At 49.4% G+C, this 18,069-nt stretch overlaps 1 protein-coding gene across 2 annotated transcripts in view; it reads left to right on the forward strand.

The window, feature by feature from the left end:
• Positions 1 to 18,069, forward strand: part of Cad87A (cadherin-87A) — a 32,241-nt gene that overhangs the window by 10,887 nt on the left and 3,285 nt on the right. The window contains exons 8-29 of one of the 2 annotated variants that reach the window (XM_068769931.1): positions 225 to 417; positions 1,673 to 1,785; positions 2,084 to 2,281; positions 2,415 to 2,567; positions 3,114 to 3,301; positions 3,424 to 3,586; positions 3,897 to 4,046; positions 4,871 to 5,035; positions 5,352 to 5,475; positions 6,257 to 6,448; positions 6,577 to 6,812; positions 13,161 to 13,314; positions 13,404 to 13,601; positions 14,049 to 14,288; positions 14,537 to 14,727; positions 15,097 to 15,283; positions 15,372 to 15,577; positions 15,924 to 16,136; positions 16,221 to 16,380; positions 16,728 to 16,863; positions 16,987 to 17,177; positions 17,451 to 17,627. In XM_068769931.1, coding sequence (XP_068626032.1) covers positions 225 to 417; positions 1,673 to 1,785; positions 2,084 to 2,281; positions 2,415 to 2,567; positions 3,114 to 3,301; positions 3,424 to 3,586; positions 3,897 to 4,046; positions 4,871 to 5,035; positions 5,352 to 5,475; positions 6,257 to 6,448; positions 6,577 to 6,812; positions 13,161 to 13,314; positions 13,404 to 13,601; positions 14,049 to 14,288; positions 14,537 to 14,727; positions 15,097 to 15,283; positions 15,372 to 15,577; positions 15,924 to 16,136; positions 16,221 to 16,380; positions 16,728 to 16,863; positions 16,987 to 17,177; positions 17,451 to 17,627 — 3,928 coding nt within the window. The remainder of the gene's footprint in view (positions 1 to 224; positions 418 to 1,672; positions 1,786 to 2,083; positions 2,282 to 2,414; positions 2,568 to 3,113; positions 3,302 to 3,423; positions 3,587 to 3,896; positions 4,047 to 4,870; positions 5,036 to 5,351; positions 5,476 to 6,256; positions 6,449 to 6,576; positions 6,813 to 13,160; positions 13,315 to 13,403; positions 13,602 to 14,048; positions 14,289 to 14,536; positions 14,728 to 15,096; positions 15,284 to 15,371; positions 15,578 to 15,923; positions 16,137 to 16,220; positions 16,381 to 16,727; positions 16,864 to 16,986; positions 17,178 to 17,450; positions 17,628 to 18,069) is intronic. The other variant, XM_068769939.1, reaches the window with a different exon arrangement.

Raw genomic sequence — 18,069 nt, forward strand, 5'->3', positions numbered from 1 at the left:
AGCACGCCGACAGCTGCCTTCCAGAAGTAAGCTCACGATCGTAACAACAATTTAGTGTTCAAAAATCGGTAAATCTACAATTTTTTTTCAAAATCGTACTATAATATTGTGGAAAAACTATATATACACAAGTATTAGAAATCCTACTGTCAACCTTCTCTCTGCATCGGTGAAAGTTCTTTTGTTTGTTTTGTTGTGAATTACACAACGCGGCGTATGCGCAGGACGGCGCGCTCAACTCGACGGCGCACGTGGAGGTGAAGGTGGCGGACGTGCAGAACGCGCCGCCGGTGTTCGCCGGCGCGCTCAGCGGCGCGCTGCCCGAGGACGCGCGCGTCGGCAGCACCGTGCTGACGCTGCGCGCGCGCGACGCTGACCGCGCAGCGCCGCGCCCCGTGCACCTGCAGCTGCTCACCAGTACGCCCCTTGCCGTATATTCCTTATTGAATGAGAAGGTTTGACCTGGAACTACATATTGAAAGGCCAAACTCTACTAAAATGTAGTAATGCATGTAACCTGGGTGTTATCCAGGACAGAAAACGCTTCTATGATAAACATTTATCCTATAGTTTAAAAAGCTTCTACGTGTAACTTTTTAAAAAATAGTTTTTGAACGCATATAAGTAGTCATTACGAATATGAGTCTTCGTATGAAACCCACTCAATTTTAAATGAAGAGAGCATATCTAAAACTTTCAAAAATTATTTATTAAATATCTTTGCTATCACCAAAAATTCCGTACTCGAAAAAACTGTTCGTGATTAAGCCAAAAATTGACCTATCATTCACCGAAACTTACATAAGCCTTATTATTAAAAAAAATATATTAAAGGAGTGCGTTTTTATTGTACCTGACGAGGCCCTCCTGAGTATTTCACCCATATGTTATTATAAATTTTAATAATCTCCGTCAGCAGCGCGCCTCAAATCTCCTTCCGGCCACCTTTCATTCAGTGAGAAGGTATCGCCCGCCTCAGAGTTGCTGAAACTAGTGGAAGTTTAGGGCCTCCATCCTAAACACCCGCGAATCGGAAAGCTCCGCTTTTGTTAGGGAACACCATTCTCCGGAGGGCCATGATTAGGCTGTCCTCTCTCCCATCTTTAAAAAGTGTGTGCGGCATGGAACCTCAGACTGAGGACTGTAGGGCCCGCCTTGCGGTTCCTAAAGTCCTTGTCCGTTTCGTAGTTCTGATGGTAGTTCGGCCCGAACCCTGCCAATTGCCAGATAAACCGCTACCTACTGATCTAGGTGACGGATAGGCCAACCGCGTTGACAGTTGAGAATTTCTGGCAACTCCACACGAGTTGTGATGAGCTCCTAGTTTAACAACACTATCATTCTATAGCTGCAAATTTTCCATAAAAATGAATAAATACAGAAACAGCTGGACGAGAATGACTTTTGTAATACCATGACCAGTTGTGTTGCGGTCTGTATTTTGCGGCGCCATTATTCAAAGTAGCACCGGGCAGCGCGAGCGGGCCACTGCAGTGAAACTTAAAACCACAGACTGACGAGCTATCGTCGTCATCGTCGTGCCTCAAACTAACGAACACAAAAACTCTGCTTTAAAGAACATCCATTTTCAAATAGGGGTAAGATCCGCCAGCCGCGAGCGAGGACCCCAGAAGTGCAGCAGCCTCACGTAATTGGTTTGCTACTTCCGCAGATCCTCTGGATTTCTTTTGGCTGGACAGCAACACGGGCGAGCTGAAGACCGCGAAACCACTGGACCGTGAGGCGCTGCCAGATCCCAATTCGCCGCTCAACCTGACCGTGCGGGTACAGACAATTGCTTATGTTTTTACATTTATCAGAGTACACGCCCAAGAATAAATTGGAAACGTCTAGAATTATTCCCGTTTTCACGGATGGCAAGAGGTTATTTTCTTATGTGAGAATGTTGTAACGTGGATATTGCCTGCTTTCGTCTAGTATCTTCTACGCACCCTCCTTGAAAGGCCTCAACTCAGCAAAGGATTGTTTTAATGAAAATAAAATTAATTAATAAATGTCCTTAAACCTTCCGAAGCCAAAACTGCATATTTTATTTATCAACCACCATCCACCAATTTTTCAGGCGTCAGAGATAGTAAACGGGGTACCGCTGGTCACCGATTTAACTTCGTCGGTGGCGACGGTAACGATAACCATCAAGGATGTGAACGACGAGCCGCCGCGGTTCAACCGCCGCGAGTACCACGTGCACATACCGGAGAGCCTGGCCGTGGGCACGCCGCTGCCCAACCTGGACATGGTGGTGACCGACACCGACGTGGTCAGTTGTGAACGCAAATAAAACTTTATAATTGAGAGCTGCCGGTAGTGCCATCGCAGGCGACAGTAAATATCTGCTATCTGAGAGCGCGACTGCGTCTGTCTTCAGTCACTTATCTCCAAATGATTTCCAGGGACTTAACTCTGTATTTACACTTCGGCTGTCGGACGAGATGGGCGCGTTCGTGGTGGAGCCGGCTGTGGCCACCGGCAGCGCCACCGTCACGCTGCGCCTCAACACCAGTCTCGACTACGAGGACCCTAACCAAAGGAAGTTCATACTCGAGGTGAGACGCGGGGAGCATCTACAGGTTGTGAGCGCTTTTTACTTATATACTGCGACGCCAATAAAACCACACAATGCCGCCAGTCGGAGCGTCCTTACTAAGGCGAGTTTTTCTGCCGTTGTATACTCAAATTCAAGATGCAAAACACCACACAACACCGCGTCTACGCGCGCAATGTTACAAAGTACGACAGCGCGCTAGCACGTCGGTTACTTTTCTGGCGATGATGTAAAACCGTAGCGCGTAACCGGAATTGCTCGCCGGCGAGGCTGAAGAGCACAGAGTCATTAAAGGTTCTCCACCGTTTGACCAGATTTGACGTGATTGTCTAACTTTGTTGGGGGCGTCTTGGTGCCGGGTTAGTTAACGTCTCCACTTGCCAATAAGAAGTGGAAATCATTACTGCGTGTTTTGTCTAAGTATATAGATGCTGAATTGGTCGAAATCAAAGAACTTACTACAAAAGGCGAGGGGCTTGTTGTTGTTGTTGTGTGCAGCCGAGCACCGCTGTCAAGTTTACTCTCAACCTGGTTGTTCTTTCGGCAGGTGATAGCCGAGGAGCTGCACACGTCGCCTCGGCTGTCGTCGAAGGCGAGCGTGACCGTATCGCTATGGGACGTGAACGACAATGCGCCGCAGTTCCTGGAAGAGCCGTACGCCGCCTCCGTGCCCGAAGGCGCGCCGCCCGGCACGCGCGTCACCGCGCTTCGTGCCACCGACCGCGACACCGGCCGGCAAGTTTACGGGAACCTTCTGAACTTGTCCCCGACACATGATCCTGGCGCCCGCTCCTTTCGTTCGACATTTTTAATATCTCGTACGGAGAGCCATTACAGGAATAACCGCACGCCGACAGGTACGGCACGGAGGGCATCGTGTACGAGCTGTCGGGTAGCGGCGCGGAGCTGTTCCGCGTGGACGGCAAGAGCGGCGTGGTGACGGTGGCCGACTGCCCCACGCCCGGCCTACCGCCCTGTCTCGACTTCGAGACCCGGAAGGACTACTTCCTACAGTTTAAGGTAAATATCGAGGTTTACTTGGATTAATAAGATCAACGACGTAATGCATCCGGTGGTTTCAACATCTTATCTAAAAAAATTAGAGACAATGTGGCAACTCCATCAGCTTCAACGACAGCATGTGCTGCCACACCTGGCTTCTAGTTGGCTAGGCTTCGCCGTCAAATACAGCTGCTCCGGGAATTTTTGTCTATATTTTACAACTAGAAGGTGTAATCGTTAAAAAATTAAATATGATGATACGCAGGTGTTATGTTTGGGTTTCTTTACATTTGGTTTCTACTAAGTTGACAAGGCTCGCGCGTTGCAGGCGACGGACGAGGAGGGCGCGGGGCAGGCGGCGGTGGCGTCGCTGCAGATTTCGGTCACGGACTCCAACGACAACGCGCCCGTGTTCCTCACGCCCGTCTATAAGGCCTCCATCGACGAGGATGCCGTCAAGTTCGAGCCCGAGCTGCAGGTCAGTACCTGCACCTAGCAGCACCTAGTGACGGTTCTTTGGAACAACGGTCTTGCGATGCATGCTCCAGAGACAATTGTCAATTTATTATTTTAATCTATTTAATTTTTAAGACTGCTTCGCAAGGTGTTATAATGAGAAAAAGAAGCAGACAGGAACTCCACAATGACACAAAATGTGTTGTTGGGGAGTTTCCTTTATTCTATTTTGTAAATGGTAGTCAAATAATATTTGGCGATTTTTTTTTATAAATATTCCGTTTATTACAAATGAATTAGAGACTTTTAGCAGTCGATATTTTGATTGTAAAAACACTAAATTATTCAGAAGATTCCTTATTATTCAGAATTTATAAGGACTATACGTACAAAATATTATCATTAATACATTGTGATGGCATTGTAAGTAAGTTGATCTCTTAATGTCGTACAAATTTAAAGCGAAGTGTACCCAAAACTCCGAACAAGCCCGAACGATTTCAGCCGCGGTGATGGTTAGCATCGCCAGTTCAACGAATCAAAAAAAAAACAATTAAGTTCCTTGTGGGTACACGTAAGGGTGTACTTAAATATTTAATATAAACACAGCGCCGAAGCGGGAGGGCAATTGCGCTGGCTACCGGTGGAATTTGTTAAACAATCTATTTAAAAATAAATAAAAACAAAGAGTGACACTAAATATTACTGAAAGTAAATTTATATTATAAACATACGATTGCGTCGTTCACAGCGTAATTCACGGATCATGTTTGAGAGTATATTCTAGTAAGCTTAGCGATGTGGCTCAGTCTGACTGCGTGGGTAACGTGTGCGTGCGCGACGCAGGTGCAGGCGCGCGACGCGGACGTGTCGTCGGACGTGCGCTACTCCATCATCTACCCGGCGCGGCACCCCTTCTGGATGGACCCGCAGTCCGGCAAGCTGGCCGTGCGCGGCGAGCTCGTCGCCGGCAACGCCACGCGCGACAACCGCATCGTGCTCACAGTGCTCGTGAGTTATGTTCACTTCAGTGCTCGACTCCTGTAGTCCAGCTGAACCGGGGCGCAAGGAAGCGGCTCCTAGCTGCATGTATGAAAGAGGAGAGAAGTCTCGTGTCTCAGCGGTTGATTTATTGCAGTGTGTTTACTGCAATGACCACAGACCGACTGCAGATGGAGAGACGTCGGGCGGACGCAGCGAGCCACGCCTCCCTACCTGTTTGAACATATTTTTGGAAAGTGTTTCCTTTCCGATAGTACTAACTTCATGTGACGGCAAAGTTATGATCGTTTCTGGCACTCCTCTGACGCGAGACTTTGGGTTGCAGGCAACGGACGGCGTGCACAACGCGACGTGCCTGGTCGAGGTGGCAGTGCGGGACGTCAACAATCACGCGCCCGTCTTCCAGACGGACCGCTACGACGCCGACGTCACCGAGGACGCTCCCATCGGTGACGTACCACCTTACCTTGTGCTTAAAGACAGACTAAGGTACCGATCGACCGCGTGCCATACGACTGACAGATCATTTGTACTGCCACAGTGCAGCGCCACAGTCACATTCCAAAGCACTGTAGCTGATTGCACTGTTTACTACTAGTCTAGATTTGTATGTGCTAATCGGCTAAACATTACTACGCAAAATGAGCCATTACGTGCGCAGCGCCGCGCGTGGTGTTGTTATTGCCTTTTATCTGGTAACAGACTCCGGACGGTTGACACACACACGGCACGTCAGTAAATCAGCTGCTTCTCATCTAATGATGTGCTTTCCACAGGGTTCTAATTCGGGCTCCCTTTTGTTTATAAATTCAGTAACGACTTGCCATTCCTCGTAAAGGGTCTATTTGATATTTGAACTTTTTGCTGATGATACGTCACTTATTTTTAAAGTTGAGCGTAATAGGAGTAATCATGATGAAACGAGTAAACGATGCACCGTCACGTGTTTTGCATTGGTGCCACATTCATAATTTACTCTTAAGTGTTAAGAATACTGTTTTTTTTTGTTAAAGTTACAATAATATACTTTTTTTATTTAAACTCAATGTTTTAAGTTTGAATAATAGCTCGGTAGTTGCTTACTTAGCTTGCTGCTTAGTGTTAAAATAATCGACGATTTTCTTTTGAATTTTGAATGATTTATTTCCACTGTTCGTAACACTTTTGCTATGATTATCGACGATAAAAGATAATCTTTTAATAAATGAATAACTTGTCCGGTGGATTCAGGTACTGAAGTAGCAGCCGTGCGGGCCACGGACTTGGACAGCGGAGTCAACGCGCAGTTCCGTTACGCGATTCAAAAGGGGGCGCTGGACTCGTTTCAGATTGAGCCCACCAGCGGCGTGGTCACCGTCGCCGCCCCGCTCGACTACGACAAGAGGAACACGTACAGGATACAGATCATCGCCACGGATATGGGTTCGTATTGCACACGACATGAAGCCGTTACGGAAGCTTGGTTTCTTTTAAGTGGTTCAGAAAGTCGGCGTCCTCGCCCGTGGCCGATTGGTAGTACAATAAATTGAATGCGTTAATTCCGCGCGCAGGCGTGCCCAGCCTGACGGGAAGCACGGAGCTGGCGGTGCACGTGGTAGACGTGAACGACAAGAAGCCGCAGTTCAGCCCGCGCGTGCAGCGCGCGCAGGTGTCGGCGGACGCGGCGCCGGGCACGCGCCTGCACCAGCTGCGCGCCGTGGACCCCGACGCCGCGGCGCCGGCCAGCCTGCTCTACGAGCTGGCGCACGACGCGCCCCTGCGCGCCGTCGACGAGCACGGCAACGAGGTCGGTACCCGCGCACCTGCGGCTCGCAGCGCCCCCCACCTCCACCCGCACGGACCGCTGTCGGCACCACGCGTCGCTCTCTCACAAAGAGAAATGCAACGACAAATGCAGCGGCGGCGGCGGTGCGGCGGGGATCGATCTCGCGTTAAAAGTTCTCCGGGAACATTGGTTAAAATGAGTACCCTACCTTGTAAAGGACAACCGAGTTGTTTGGGGAAGTCTTTATTTTTTAAACCGAAGACCACTGGTAATAACAGATAATGTTAACAACGCTCACCCAATAGTTATACATTCGTTTAGTTCTTATAATTGAATGCATAAAGACTGCAGGCTAAAAGCTGGGCGCTAGTACGAGCATGCAACAATGATGAAACCAATGTACAGCGCAATAACGCGGTCATTTATTTCATCAATACTGCAGCGTTTTTGCTGGTACGAATCCCACGTGTGTGTGCTTTGTACATTACATGCAATATGTTGGGGAGCTTGTTCGATAGTTTTTGAGTTACAAACGAGAGCTGGTCGTGTAATTTATATGAGAGCAAAAACTTAAATAAAAGATTCGTCAAGATAAACAGCGACAATACAAGGATCGATGTATGTGCGATATTTTATTCCATGTGCATAACAATAACAACACATTCGCTTTAAGTTTCAATCTGACTAGTTTCTGTATAATCGGGCTGCTCTGCGATTGTTGTTATGACGCACACAAGTGATCACTAGAAATGATCAGAAATGAGCAGTAAGTGTGAATGAATCATATTCTGCTGTACCGTTTCTTGCTGTGGGTGGTAAGGTGAAAAGAAACAGCGAACTCGGCAACAGAAGAAAATATATATATATAAAACTCCCACCTGTGAATAGATGTCACAGCTATAATATTCATATAATTTACAAATTTCACACATAAATATATATGTGCAATTTGCTCCGGTGACATTAAACCCAGAGATGGTTTGCGATGAAGGAAGACAAGAAACTAAAAGCAGTTGATGTAATTGTTTACTGTCAGAACGGAGTTACAAAATTTTAAGTGTTGTAAAACAAAACGAGAGGAGATAAACAAAAAACCAATTAAAAAATTATAAGGAATACATAACGATGGAACTATGAACACAGATAAAATGTTGAGCTCCAACTAATAGCTAAACGATACTTAATATTGATGCTGTTAGAATATTTGTTCAACACTTACCTCGCACTGGGCGAGGCGATATAAAAGTTGTGGCGTGAATTTGAAGATGCTCCGAGAATCAAAAGAACCAAGACGCGAATTTACAACGTAATTTTGTAACGCAAATTAGAATTGGCCCGGTGCGTGAGACATCACGTAGCTGGTGAGCGTCTAACACACCGACGCAAAGAGTGTGCGCCGGTGTGTTAGACGTCACCTAGCTAGTGAACGCGACCGAGGCCAGGGTCCTTCTCCCGGGCAATGGATGTGTGGGAGTCGTAGATGCGCTAATGTGATGTCTGGATGAATAATTGGTGTAAGATTTTGTGGGCGAGCGGAGCCGACGGGCGAGCCTAGTGTGCCGACGTAGTGCAGTGGGCACGCGCACGCACCGGTGACGCGGGCGCAGACCTTTTGTTTCAAACAACAAAGGCGCAGCTTTGTTCTATTGCCCGCTGTCGCTCGGTCGCGGAGCTCAGTGCGCCCCAGGATCCCACGGCGAATGCACGTTCTTTTTACTCGCCCTCAAGCGTTAACAAATATTTGTTCGTGCGTTAAATAAATTGATAAAGTGTTACAAACATCTTTTAATTACACCCTAACACTTTACTGGTGACCCCGAAACGAACGCAGCAAGTATTAAGATGGAATCCAGAAGCGGTAGTCGAGAGCGCAATGCAGACGGAGCGGTCAGCATTTTTAAAGTTGGTGTTAAAATACCGCCATTTTGGCCCGAAGAACCAACACTGTGGTTCGCACAGGTGGAAGGCCAATTCCAGGTTTCTGGAATCACATCTGATGCAACAAAATTTTACCATGTGATATCCCAACTGGAACAGCAATATGCCGCTGAGGTGAAAGACATTATAATAGCCCCGCCGCAAGAAAACAAATTCCTCAAGTTGAAAACGGAGCTGATTAAACGGCTGTCAGCCTCCCAGGAAAAGAAGTTAAAGCAGCTGCTTACGCATGAGGAATTAGGTGACCGGAAGCCCTCTCAATTTTTGAGGCACCTACAGACGCTGGCTGGCCCTGCTGTACCAGATTCGTTCCTGCGCACTTTATGGAGTAGTCGGTTGCCACACAACGTGCAAACAATTATTGCATCACAGGCAGATACGCCATTGGAAACAGCGGCTGACCTGGCGGACCGGGTGTACGAGATTGTACCAGCACCCGCAGTTCATATCGTGGCGTCTACCGACAACAGCATATCAATGACGGATGTGATGTATCAGCTAGCAGAACTGTCAAAAGAAGTTGCATCACTACGAGGGCAAGTGACTAGATCACGTGAGTACGACAGATCTAATTCGCGTGATAATGGACAACAAAATAGGCAACATAGCCGCAACTCGCGCTCGCGCTCACGCCCCAGACAACAGAACCCAGATTTTTGTTGGTACCACTATAGATTTGGTGAACGGGCTACTCGATGTACGACTCCGTGCAAATTCGTCGTGCAGGGAAACGCAAGTGGCAGCCGGAAATAGCGGCTAACGGCTGCCCGTACAAAACAGTCCGCTTATTTGTCACAGACCGGTCAACGAAAACGCCATATCTTGTAGACTCGGGATCAGAAGTGTGCGCGTTTCCACGGTCGCTATTGAATCAAGCACGTTCTAAAGCAAGCTATCAACTCTATGCCGCAAATGGGTCCTCAATAGCAACCTACGGCTGGATCCACTTGAAACTTGACCTTGGATTGCGGCGAGCGTACAGTTGGCGTTTTGTAATAGCGGACGTGTCAAGACCAATCATAGGCGCTGATTTCCTCAAATTTTATGGATTATTGGTTGATGTGAGAAATAATCGCTTAATTGACGGTCTGACTACACTTTCAACAAGCGGTGCACCTGTCAAGCAACATGATGTCATCTCATCAATCAAAGCCGTTAGCGGAGACACCGTCTACCACCAACTTTTACGTGAGTACCCCGCTATCACATGTCCAGCTGGCACGCAGAGGGAGGTTAAACACGGTACGGAACACCACATTCGTACGACACCAAGTCCACCTGTATCTAGCCGACCTAGAAGACTCCCACCGGATAGACTGATAATAGCCAAGAACGAATTCGATGAAATGTTGGCGAATGGTACCGCGCGCAGATCTGAAAGTGCATGGGCATCCCCACTTCACCTCGTACCGAAGAAGGACAATGGTTGGCGTCCATGCGGTGACTACAGGGCACTCAACGCACGTACGATTCCTGATAAATACCCGATACGCCACATTCAAGACTTTTCGCAACAGCTGGCAGGTACCACAATTTTTTCAAAAATCGACTTGGTCAAGGCTTACAATCAAATACCTATACACGCAGCAGATATACCGAAAGCTGCCATCACTACGCCTTTTGGGTTATACGAATTTCCGTACATGACTTTCGGCTTACGAAATGCGGCACAAACTTTTCAGAGGTTTGTGGATGAAATGCTCAAGGATCTTCCATTTTGCTACGGATTCTTAGATGACATTTTACTCGCCTCTAAAGACGAAGCCCTTCACCTACAACACTTGCGACAATTATTCAAACGCTTGGCAGAATATGGTATGCTCATCAATACCAGTAAATGCGAGTTTGGGAAGACGCATATACATTTTCTTGGACATGAAGTCAGTGCAGCGGGCATCAAACCACTTCCTGACAAGGTGCAAGCTATCCAGGACTACCCAACTCCAACTACAGTGAAAGAAATGCGCAGATTTCTTGGTATGTACAACTTCTACCGCCGATTCATACCTAGAGCAGCAGAATATCAAGCCCCTCTCAACATCGTGCTATCAGGACCTAAGACAAAAGGATCGCAGTCCATTACGATGACCCCAGAGATGTTGCAAGCCTTCAACACCTGCAAAACCAGTCTATCAAACGCAGTTTTACTTGCCCACCCTACGCCGGGCGCGCAGTTGGCTGTATTTACAGACGCATCGGATACATCGATAGGAGCAGCACTTCAGCAAAAATTTGATGACAGTTGGCAACCACTCGCTTTCTTCTCACGACGCTTAACTTCAGCACAGAAGAAATATAGTCCCTACGATCGTGAGCTGTTAGCTATATACGACGCCATCCGCCACTTTCGACATATGATAGAAGCAAGACCATTTACGGTTTATACAGATCACAAACCGTTGACATTTGTGTTTTCCCATAACCGCGAAAAATGTTCCCCCAGGCAGTTCCGGTACCTTGACTACATATCCCAGTTTACAACGGATATCCAATATGTTAAAGGAAGCCAGAATGTCGTAGCGGATGCGCTTTCTCGCATAGAAGAAATTGGAACACAAACGCTGGATTACAAAGCACTCGCCAAAGCACAAGATACAGATCCAGAACTCAAAGAACTGATACAGAGAGGTTCAGCACTCAACTTACAAAAGGTTAAAGCTCCTGATTCCGAGACGTTTGTCTTCTGCGACGTTTCTACTCTAAACCAACGTCCATATGTGACACCTGCTTACCGCAAACTGGTCTTTGACACACTACATCGACTGAGCCATCCAGGCGCAAAAGCGACAGCAAAACTGGTCACTCAAAGATTTATATGGCCGGGAGCACAAAAAGATTGTCGGCAGTGGGCCAAAGAATGCACATATTGCCAGAAAAGCAAGATATACCGGCATACCCAATCCCCTATTTCCGATTTCCCTCTTCCTTCTCAACGTTTTTCCGCCATCCACATGGATATTGTGGGCCCTTTACCAATTTCGTGTGGTTACAGGTACTGCCTTACGGTCATCGATCGCTTCACTCGTTGGCCTGAGGCATACCCACTTCCAGACATCACGGCAGAGACATGCGCCCGCACCTTCATCGCTGGCTGGGTGTCTCGCTTTGGTGTACCTCATCGCATCACTACTGATCGGGGTACACAGTTCCAGTGTGAGCTCTTCCGCAACCTGACGTCCATCTTGGGTACGCAGCATCGCCCTACTACAGCATATCATCCAGCGTGCAATGGCATGGTGGAACGCCTACACCGTCAATTGAAGGCTGCAATCATGTGCCATCAAAGCACTGGATGGACCGAAGCGCATCCGTTAGTACTCTTGGGGATCCGCACAGCCTGGAAAGAAGATATTAAAGCTTCAGCAGCTGAGCTCGTCTACGGCGAAACACTACGACTACCAGGAGAGTTTTTCGTACCTAACAAGGCTTCTCCTGACGTCACCGACTTCGTATCACGACTCCGTCTCCACATGGCTCGGCTGTCTCCTGAACCTGCAAGCAGACATGGAAAGAAAACATTTTACGTACCGAAAGATCTTGCCACAGCAGAGTTCGTCTTCCTTCGGCAAGATGCAGCCAAACGTCCACTGGAACCACCATATACAGGTCCCTATAAAGTTCTAGAAAGAGGAAGCAAAACCTTTAAGATAGTTGTTAACGACAGAGAGTCCACCGTTACCATAGATCGACTAAAACCAGCATATATGACCAGAGATGACAACACGACACCACAAACCAGAACCGAGCAGATTCCGACTTTAGCCAATTCCGTTCCTAAAAATATCAACCCCACTTTGACAGAAGAAACCGTTCCAGTAAGGAAAACCAAATCGGGACGTACTGTCCGCTTTCCAGACCACTATCGACCGCAGTAACCTTCGGTCTCAGCGGGGGAGTACTGTGGGAGTCGTAGATGCGCTAATGTGATGTCTGGATGAATAATTGGTGTAAGATTTTGTGGGCGAGCGGAGCCGACGGGCGAGCCTAGTGTGCCGACGTAGTGCAGTGGGCACGCGCACGCACCGGTGACGCGGGCGCAGACCTTTTGTTTCAAACAACAAAGGCGCAGCTTTGTTCTATTGCCCGCTGTCGCTCGGTCGCGGAGCTCAGTGCGCCCCAGGATCCCACGGCGAATGCACGTTCTTTTTACTCGCCCTCAAGCGTTAACAAATATTTGTTCGTGCGTTAAATAAATTGATAAAGTGTTACAAACATCTTTTAATTACACCCTAACACTTTAGATGTAAACTGCTGTGGGAGGCGCGCGGGCGCATGGGAATGTACGATATAAAAGTGTTATATATCTCCAGGTGTTCAAATATATTTTACTGTATTACAAATTATGCGACATTTCTTCCCTTTATAATTTTTGGTAAAATTTTAATTTAGACATGTGGAACGCTAATATGCAACGTTATACCGTTCCGGCAGGTGTCGGACGAGGGCGTGTTCCGGTCGTGGTTCGAGGTGCTGCCGGACGGCGCGGTGGCGGTGGCGCGCCCGCTGGAGCGCGCGCGCGCCGCTGTCGTGACGCTGCCCGTGCGCGTGACCGACACCTCGGCGCACGCGCAGCAGCGCGCCCACGGTCGGTGCGCGGCTCACGCCCCACGCCCCACGCCAACCTTTTTAGTTTCATATCGGGATATAAAATCATTTTCGCGTTTCGTGTTGCAGGCGAATTGATAATAAACATCGTGGACGTTAACCGATACGGGCCGGTGTTCACGCAGCCGGCTTACCTGGAGACGGTGCTGGAGGAGCAGCCGGTGGGCACGGTGCTCGGCACGTACGTCGCCACCGACCGGGAGACGCCCATCTCGCACATACTCATCTATCCACCGAGTCCATACTTCGAAATCGACAACGCCACCGGTGAGTGCATGTTGCTTGCTCCGGGAGAGGTATGCTCCCTGGAAGTACTCGAGTAAAAGTGCCCGATGATCAACCCGGGGCTCCGCTGTAGTGTGCGGACGTTTACTTTACGATGTTTGGATGAAGAGAATGAGTCTTTTTCAGCCCTCAAAAACTATCACACTGCAGTTCTGTCTAGTGGCAGTCGGAAGAAGTAGCTCAAGGCTTCGTTTGGTAAGGGTCCGAAGGAAGGGTGTACTAATACTATTGTGTACACTTACATAGAACTTCTTTAGTTCTTAAAATCGCGCGGGAGTTTAGACCATATGTCCACGGTCGATGTGCAGTGAATGCAAAAATCTTCTTTTCCAGAATACAATTTTCGAGCTGGAGGTAACGGCATATGGTGTCCCGCCATGCGCCATTGGTCACTCTTTACCGTTTCTTTTCAAGTTTTCTGTCCAACAGGAGTGGTAAAGACCGCACAGCGCATCGACTACGAGAAGGTGAAGCACATCAACTTGACGCTGGTGGCGTTCGACTCGGGCGTTCCGCAGCGCTCCGCCGCCGCCGCCGTGTCCGTGCGCGTGCTCAACGTCAACGACGAGGAGCCCGTGTTCGCGGCGCCCGCCTACAGCGCCGCCCTGCCCGAGAACGCGCCGCCCGCAGCCAGCGTGCTGACCGTCACCGCTCGGGACCTCGACGACGGTAACCGGCTCGTGCGGCTCTCGCGCGCTCTTACCTGCATTTACATCGATTCAGTGCACACAATATTTTCTCTTTGAATTCGTGCCCATTTTCGACTGTATTTAAAAATAGTGCTTTGTTATTAAGAGTATTAAAAATGCTTTCCCACGAATCCAGCACAGAGGAGTTTGCGCCGGAAGCAAGTCGGACCGACTTGTTTCCGTTGACGTACAGCGCTGCTATGTATATGATTGCGTTGTTATTTACAGGCGAATACGGCGAAGTGAGCTACAGCCTCTCCGGGGAGCTCGCCTCCCTGTTCTCCATGGACCCGAGCACCGGCCTCGTCTCGGTGGCGGACGGCGCGGTGATAGACCGCGAGAACGTCACCGACATCTACCTCCGCGCCGTAGCCACCGACGGAGCCCCGCCCGCGCTCAGCAAATCCTCCAGCGTGCCCGTGAGTACCGCCCCGTCGACGGTCGGCCTGGCGCGGGTGACTCTTCTATTACCTTTTCGTTGCTGCATAAAACTTACCGCAATCGAAATATTCGACGGGCCCAACTGGTTGTTTCCGAATATCACATGTATAGAGAATGTTACATTTCTCAGTCTTCAATGGTTGTGTTGTTGTTGTTTTTCGAGGCCGCAACGCCCCGCCGACAAACGTTTGACCTGAACGTCTATTGTGAAGGGACTAATCGCGGGTAAAATAAACAAATGTTCAATATTACATTAAAGGGAGTTAAAGTACATACTTATGTTAATTTATAACACTATTGTAATTCCCTTGAGAATCGAAATTTATAAAGAACTTATCGGCCACCAGGTTCATATCAAAGTGTTAGACGAGAACGACAACCCTCCGGTCTTCAGCCAGAAAGTATACAAAAGCACCATCGCAGAGAACCTGCAGCTCGACCCTCCCGCCGCTATCTTGCAAGTGCTGGCGGAGGACAAGGACGAAGGAGTCAACGCGCAAGTAATGTACTCGATAGAGGAGCAGAGCGAGCCCGGTGAGGAACCTTGGCGGGAACTTTATGTTGCTCTATCAGTTAAGTGTTGAGTGAGGGAGTGACCGCCAGCACGGCGCGCTGCTCGCAGGTATGTTCGCGGTGGACCCGCGCTCCGGCATCGTGCACGCGGCGCGCGCGGTGCGCGGCGGGGCCTCGTACCGCGTGCACGTGCGCGCCACGGACGGCCGGCACGCGGCGCGCGCGCGCCTTGACGTCGCCGTGCTGAGCGTCAACCGGCACGCGCCCACCTTCGTGCACCCGCCGCCCGACCTGCGGCACCTCGTCATACCAGAGGTCTGTGCGCCTGCGGCACTCTCTTGTTCATTTATTAAAAGCGCTTTATGAAAACATCTTGTCAGTCAACGTAGATAGTTCAATGCCAAGAGCGCTGTAACCCACTGCGAGGGTTCGCCCATGGCGTGCACTAACTCTTCTGTTATAACTGATAGAAGACCAGAATGATGATGAATGTCGACCGCAACAACAATAAGTCCACTACAACTCAAAAGTGGAAGTCTTTATTGTATTGAAATTGAGAAAGACTGTATGCTTCGTAAGAGTGATATTTTTGCGCCTATTAATGTTCGTCCTGCGGAAAACATGGGCGCCACGAGCGCTTGGCTGACCGTAACCTTTATAGCCCGCTTGTCTACAGAACGCGGCGCAAGCGGACTACTTGGTGACTACGATCAAGGCGACGGACGAGGACACGGGGGAAAACGGTCGCGTCTCTTACTACCTCAAGGTGGATAACCAAAACGTGGCCGAAACGCAAGAGTTCAGCCTACACCCGGACTCAGGAGAACTAAGGACCAAGACCTTCCTGGACAGGGAACACCGGTCCGAATATCAGGTGATGATAACGTTAACGCGCAGCAGAGACGGTTTGCAGGAAAGATATTAGTCCGCCAGTGTAACGTTTGTGATACGGTTGCAGCTGGTAGTGGCGGCGGTGGACCACGGAGCTCCCGCCCGCTTCGAGAGCTTGCGCGTGCTGCGCGTGCTGCTGCGCGACGACGACGACAACCGGCCGCGCTTCGCCCGCCCGCACTACCGCTTCTCCGTGCGCGAGAACCTGGCGCCCGGCGCCGCCATCGGTGAGCCAGGCGCGCCGGCGCACACGTTTCTTTGTCTAATATGTTTTTGTAAACCGGTGTTGCATACTTCTTCAGAATTTTATAGGAGACAATATGGGGTAATTGGATTAATTTCATAAAATGAGTACCACAACATGCACTGCCGAGTGCGTGCCCGTACTGCGTCGATATAATAAATGCAATACTTTGTGCTACAAAATTTTATGCAGCAACGCGACAAACGCGAAGTTATGAACAGAGACACGCGAAGTGCGAGCCGATCCAGGAAGCTTAAGGCCGACGCCAGCATGCGTCGCTTTCTCTATATACAAGCTTAAACGGATCCTTATCGCAAACTCGATTTCCAGGAACAGTGAAAGCAACTGATAAGGACTCCGGGGAGAACGGCCGCGTGTACTATCACGTGCTGGAGGGCAACCGGGAGGCGGGCTTCATCCTCGACCGCACGCAAGGCGTCATCAGGACCAACACGTCTTTCGATAGGTGAGCGGAACTCACACGCAGTTCAAACTTTGTGTCGCCGACGCGCACCGGGTCCTCCGCCCGAGGTTGTCGGTGTGTCGCGGGGATCAGAACTTACAATTAACGACCACAACTAACCTGCAGGGAGAAGCAGGACGAGTACACGCTTACGGTTTACGCCAGCAACAACGCGCTACTTGAGCACGGGGCCTCCATCTTGAACTCCATAGACAACAGTACGGACGGCCAGGACGGCAGCGTCGCCACCGTCACCGTCACCATCCTCGACGAGAATGACAACGAGCCGCGCTTCTCACAGAGCGTGTACTACGCGGGTAAGTGGGGCGCAGCAGGGCGCTGGGTCACTTGCACTTGACCGCCAGCTCATGGCGGCACTCGCGGCGGCCTCATCGGCGCTGCCTTCATTGAAGGCTACTGCTGCTGGTCAGCGCGGGAAACGTAGCTGCTCAGTAGTATAGCTGCTATAGTACCACATTATGTCATTGCTACGTATTAGTAATTTTCCGTCAGATTTCAGTCGTCCCCGGTGACCTGAAATTTTAAATATTTTTTTCAATTTGAATTTCACTGTTTAATTTACGCGTCAGGCATCAAGCACACGGCGCGCATCAACGAGCCCATAATATCGGTGGTAGCCGAGGATCCCGACCTACAGGAGAACGGCACCGTGGCCTACTTGGTGGCCGCCTCGCACCTCTACAAGTTCGGCTCAGCGCAATCCAGCGGCAGCGTCGTGCCGTCGCCCTTCAACATCAGCCAGGATGGTGAGCCTCTCGTCCATCCGCCACGTTACCGGCGACAGAAAGGCAGCGTACACTTGTGACAGCAGCAATGCTGTCCGGTGCCCGCGCCCACGCGCGTCGCGGCCGATATCGTGTTACACAATCGTCTTCTAAACGTCTTCCTTCCCAACACACTCCCCTCCAGTAATACTCGGTAGATTTCAACAAATATTTATACATTTAAACGGATATGTATTCATTTATCTAAAAACTAATATCACAGATTGACATTAACAAGCCTCCATAGTTACCAGCTAAAGAAGCGTGTATCAAAGTAAGATCTGCAAGAACACAAAATTAGTTTTATATTATCATTTAGTTACAAAGCCTAAAAAAAGCCCTTTCGTGGTGGAAGAACGTTTTCCGTCGCGCCGACTACTAGCGATAACTCGGCAAACGCGCTCACTGCACGGTGTGCGTCACA

The sequence above is a fragment of the Battus philenor genome, unplaced genomic scaffold (assembly GCF_028537555.1).
Source record: "Battus philenor isolate CCGP_79_NKW_IND1 unplaced genomic scaffold, ilBatPhil1.0.hap1 SCAF_10, whole genome shotgun sequence".
Classification (NCBI taxonomy): domain Eukaryota; kingdom Metazoa; phylum Arthropoda; class Insecta; order Lepidoptera; family Papilionidae; genus Battus; species Battus philenor.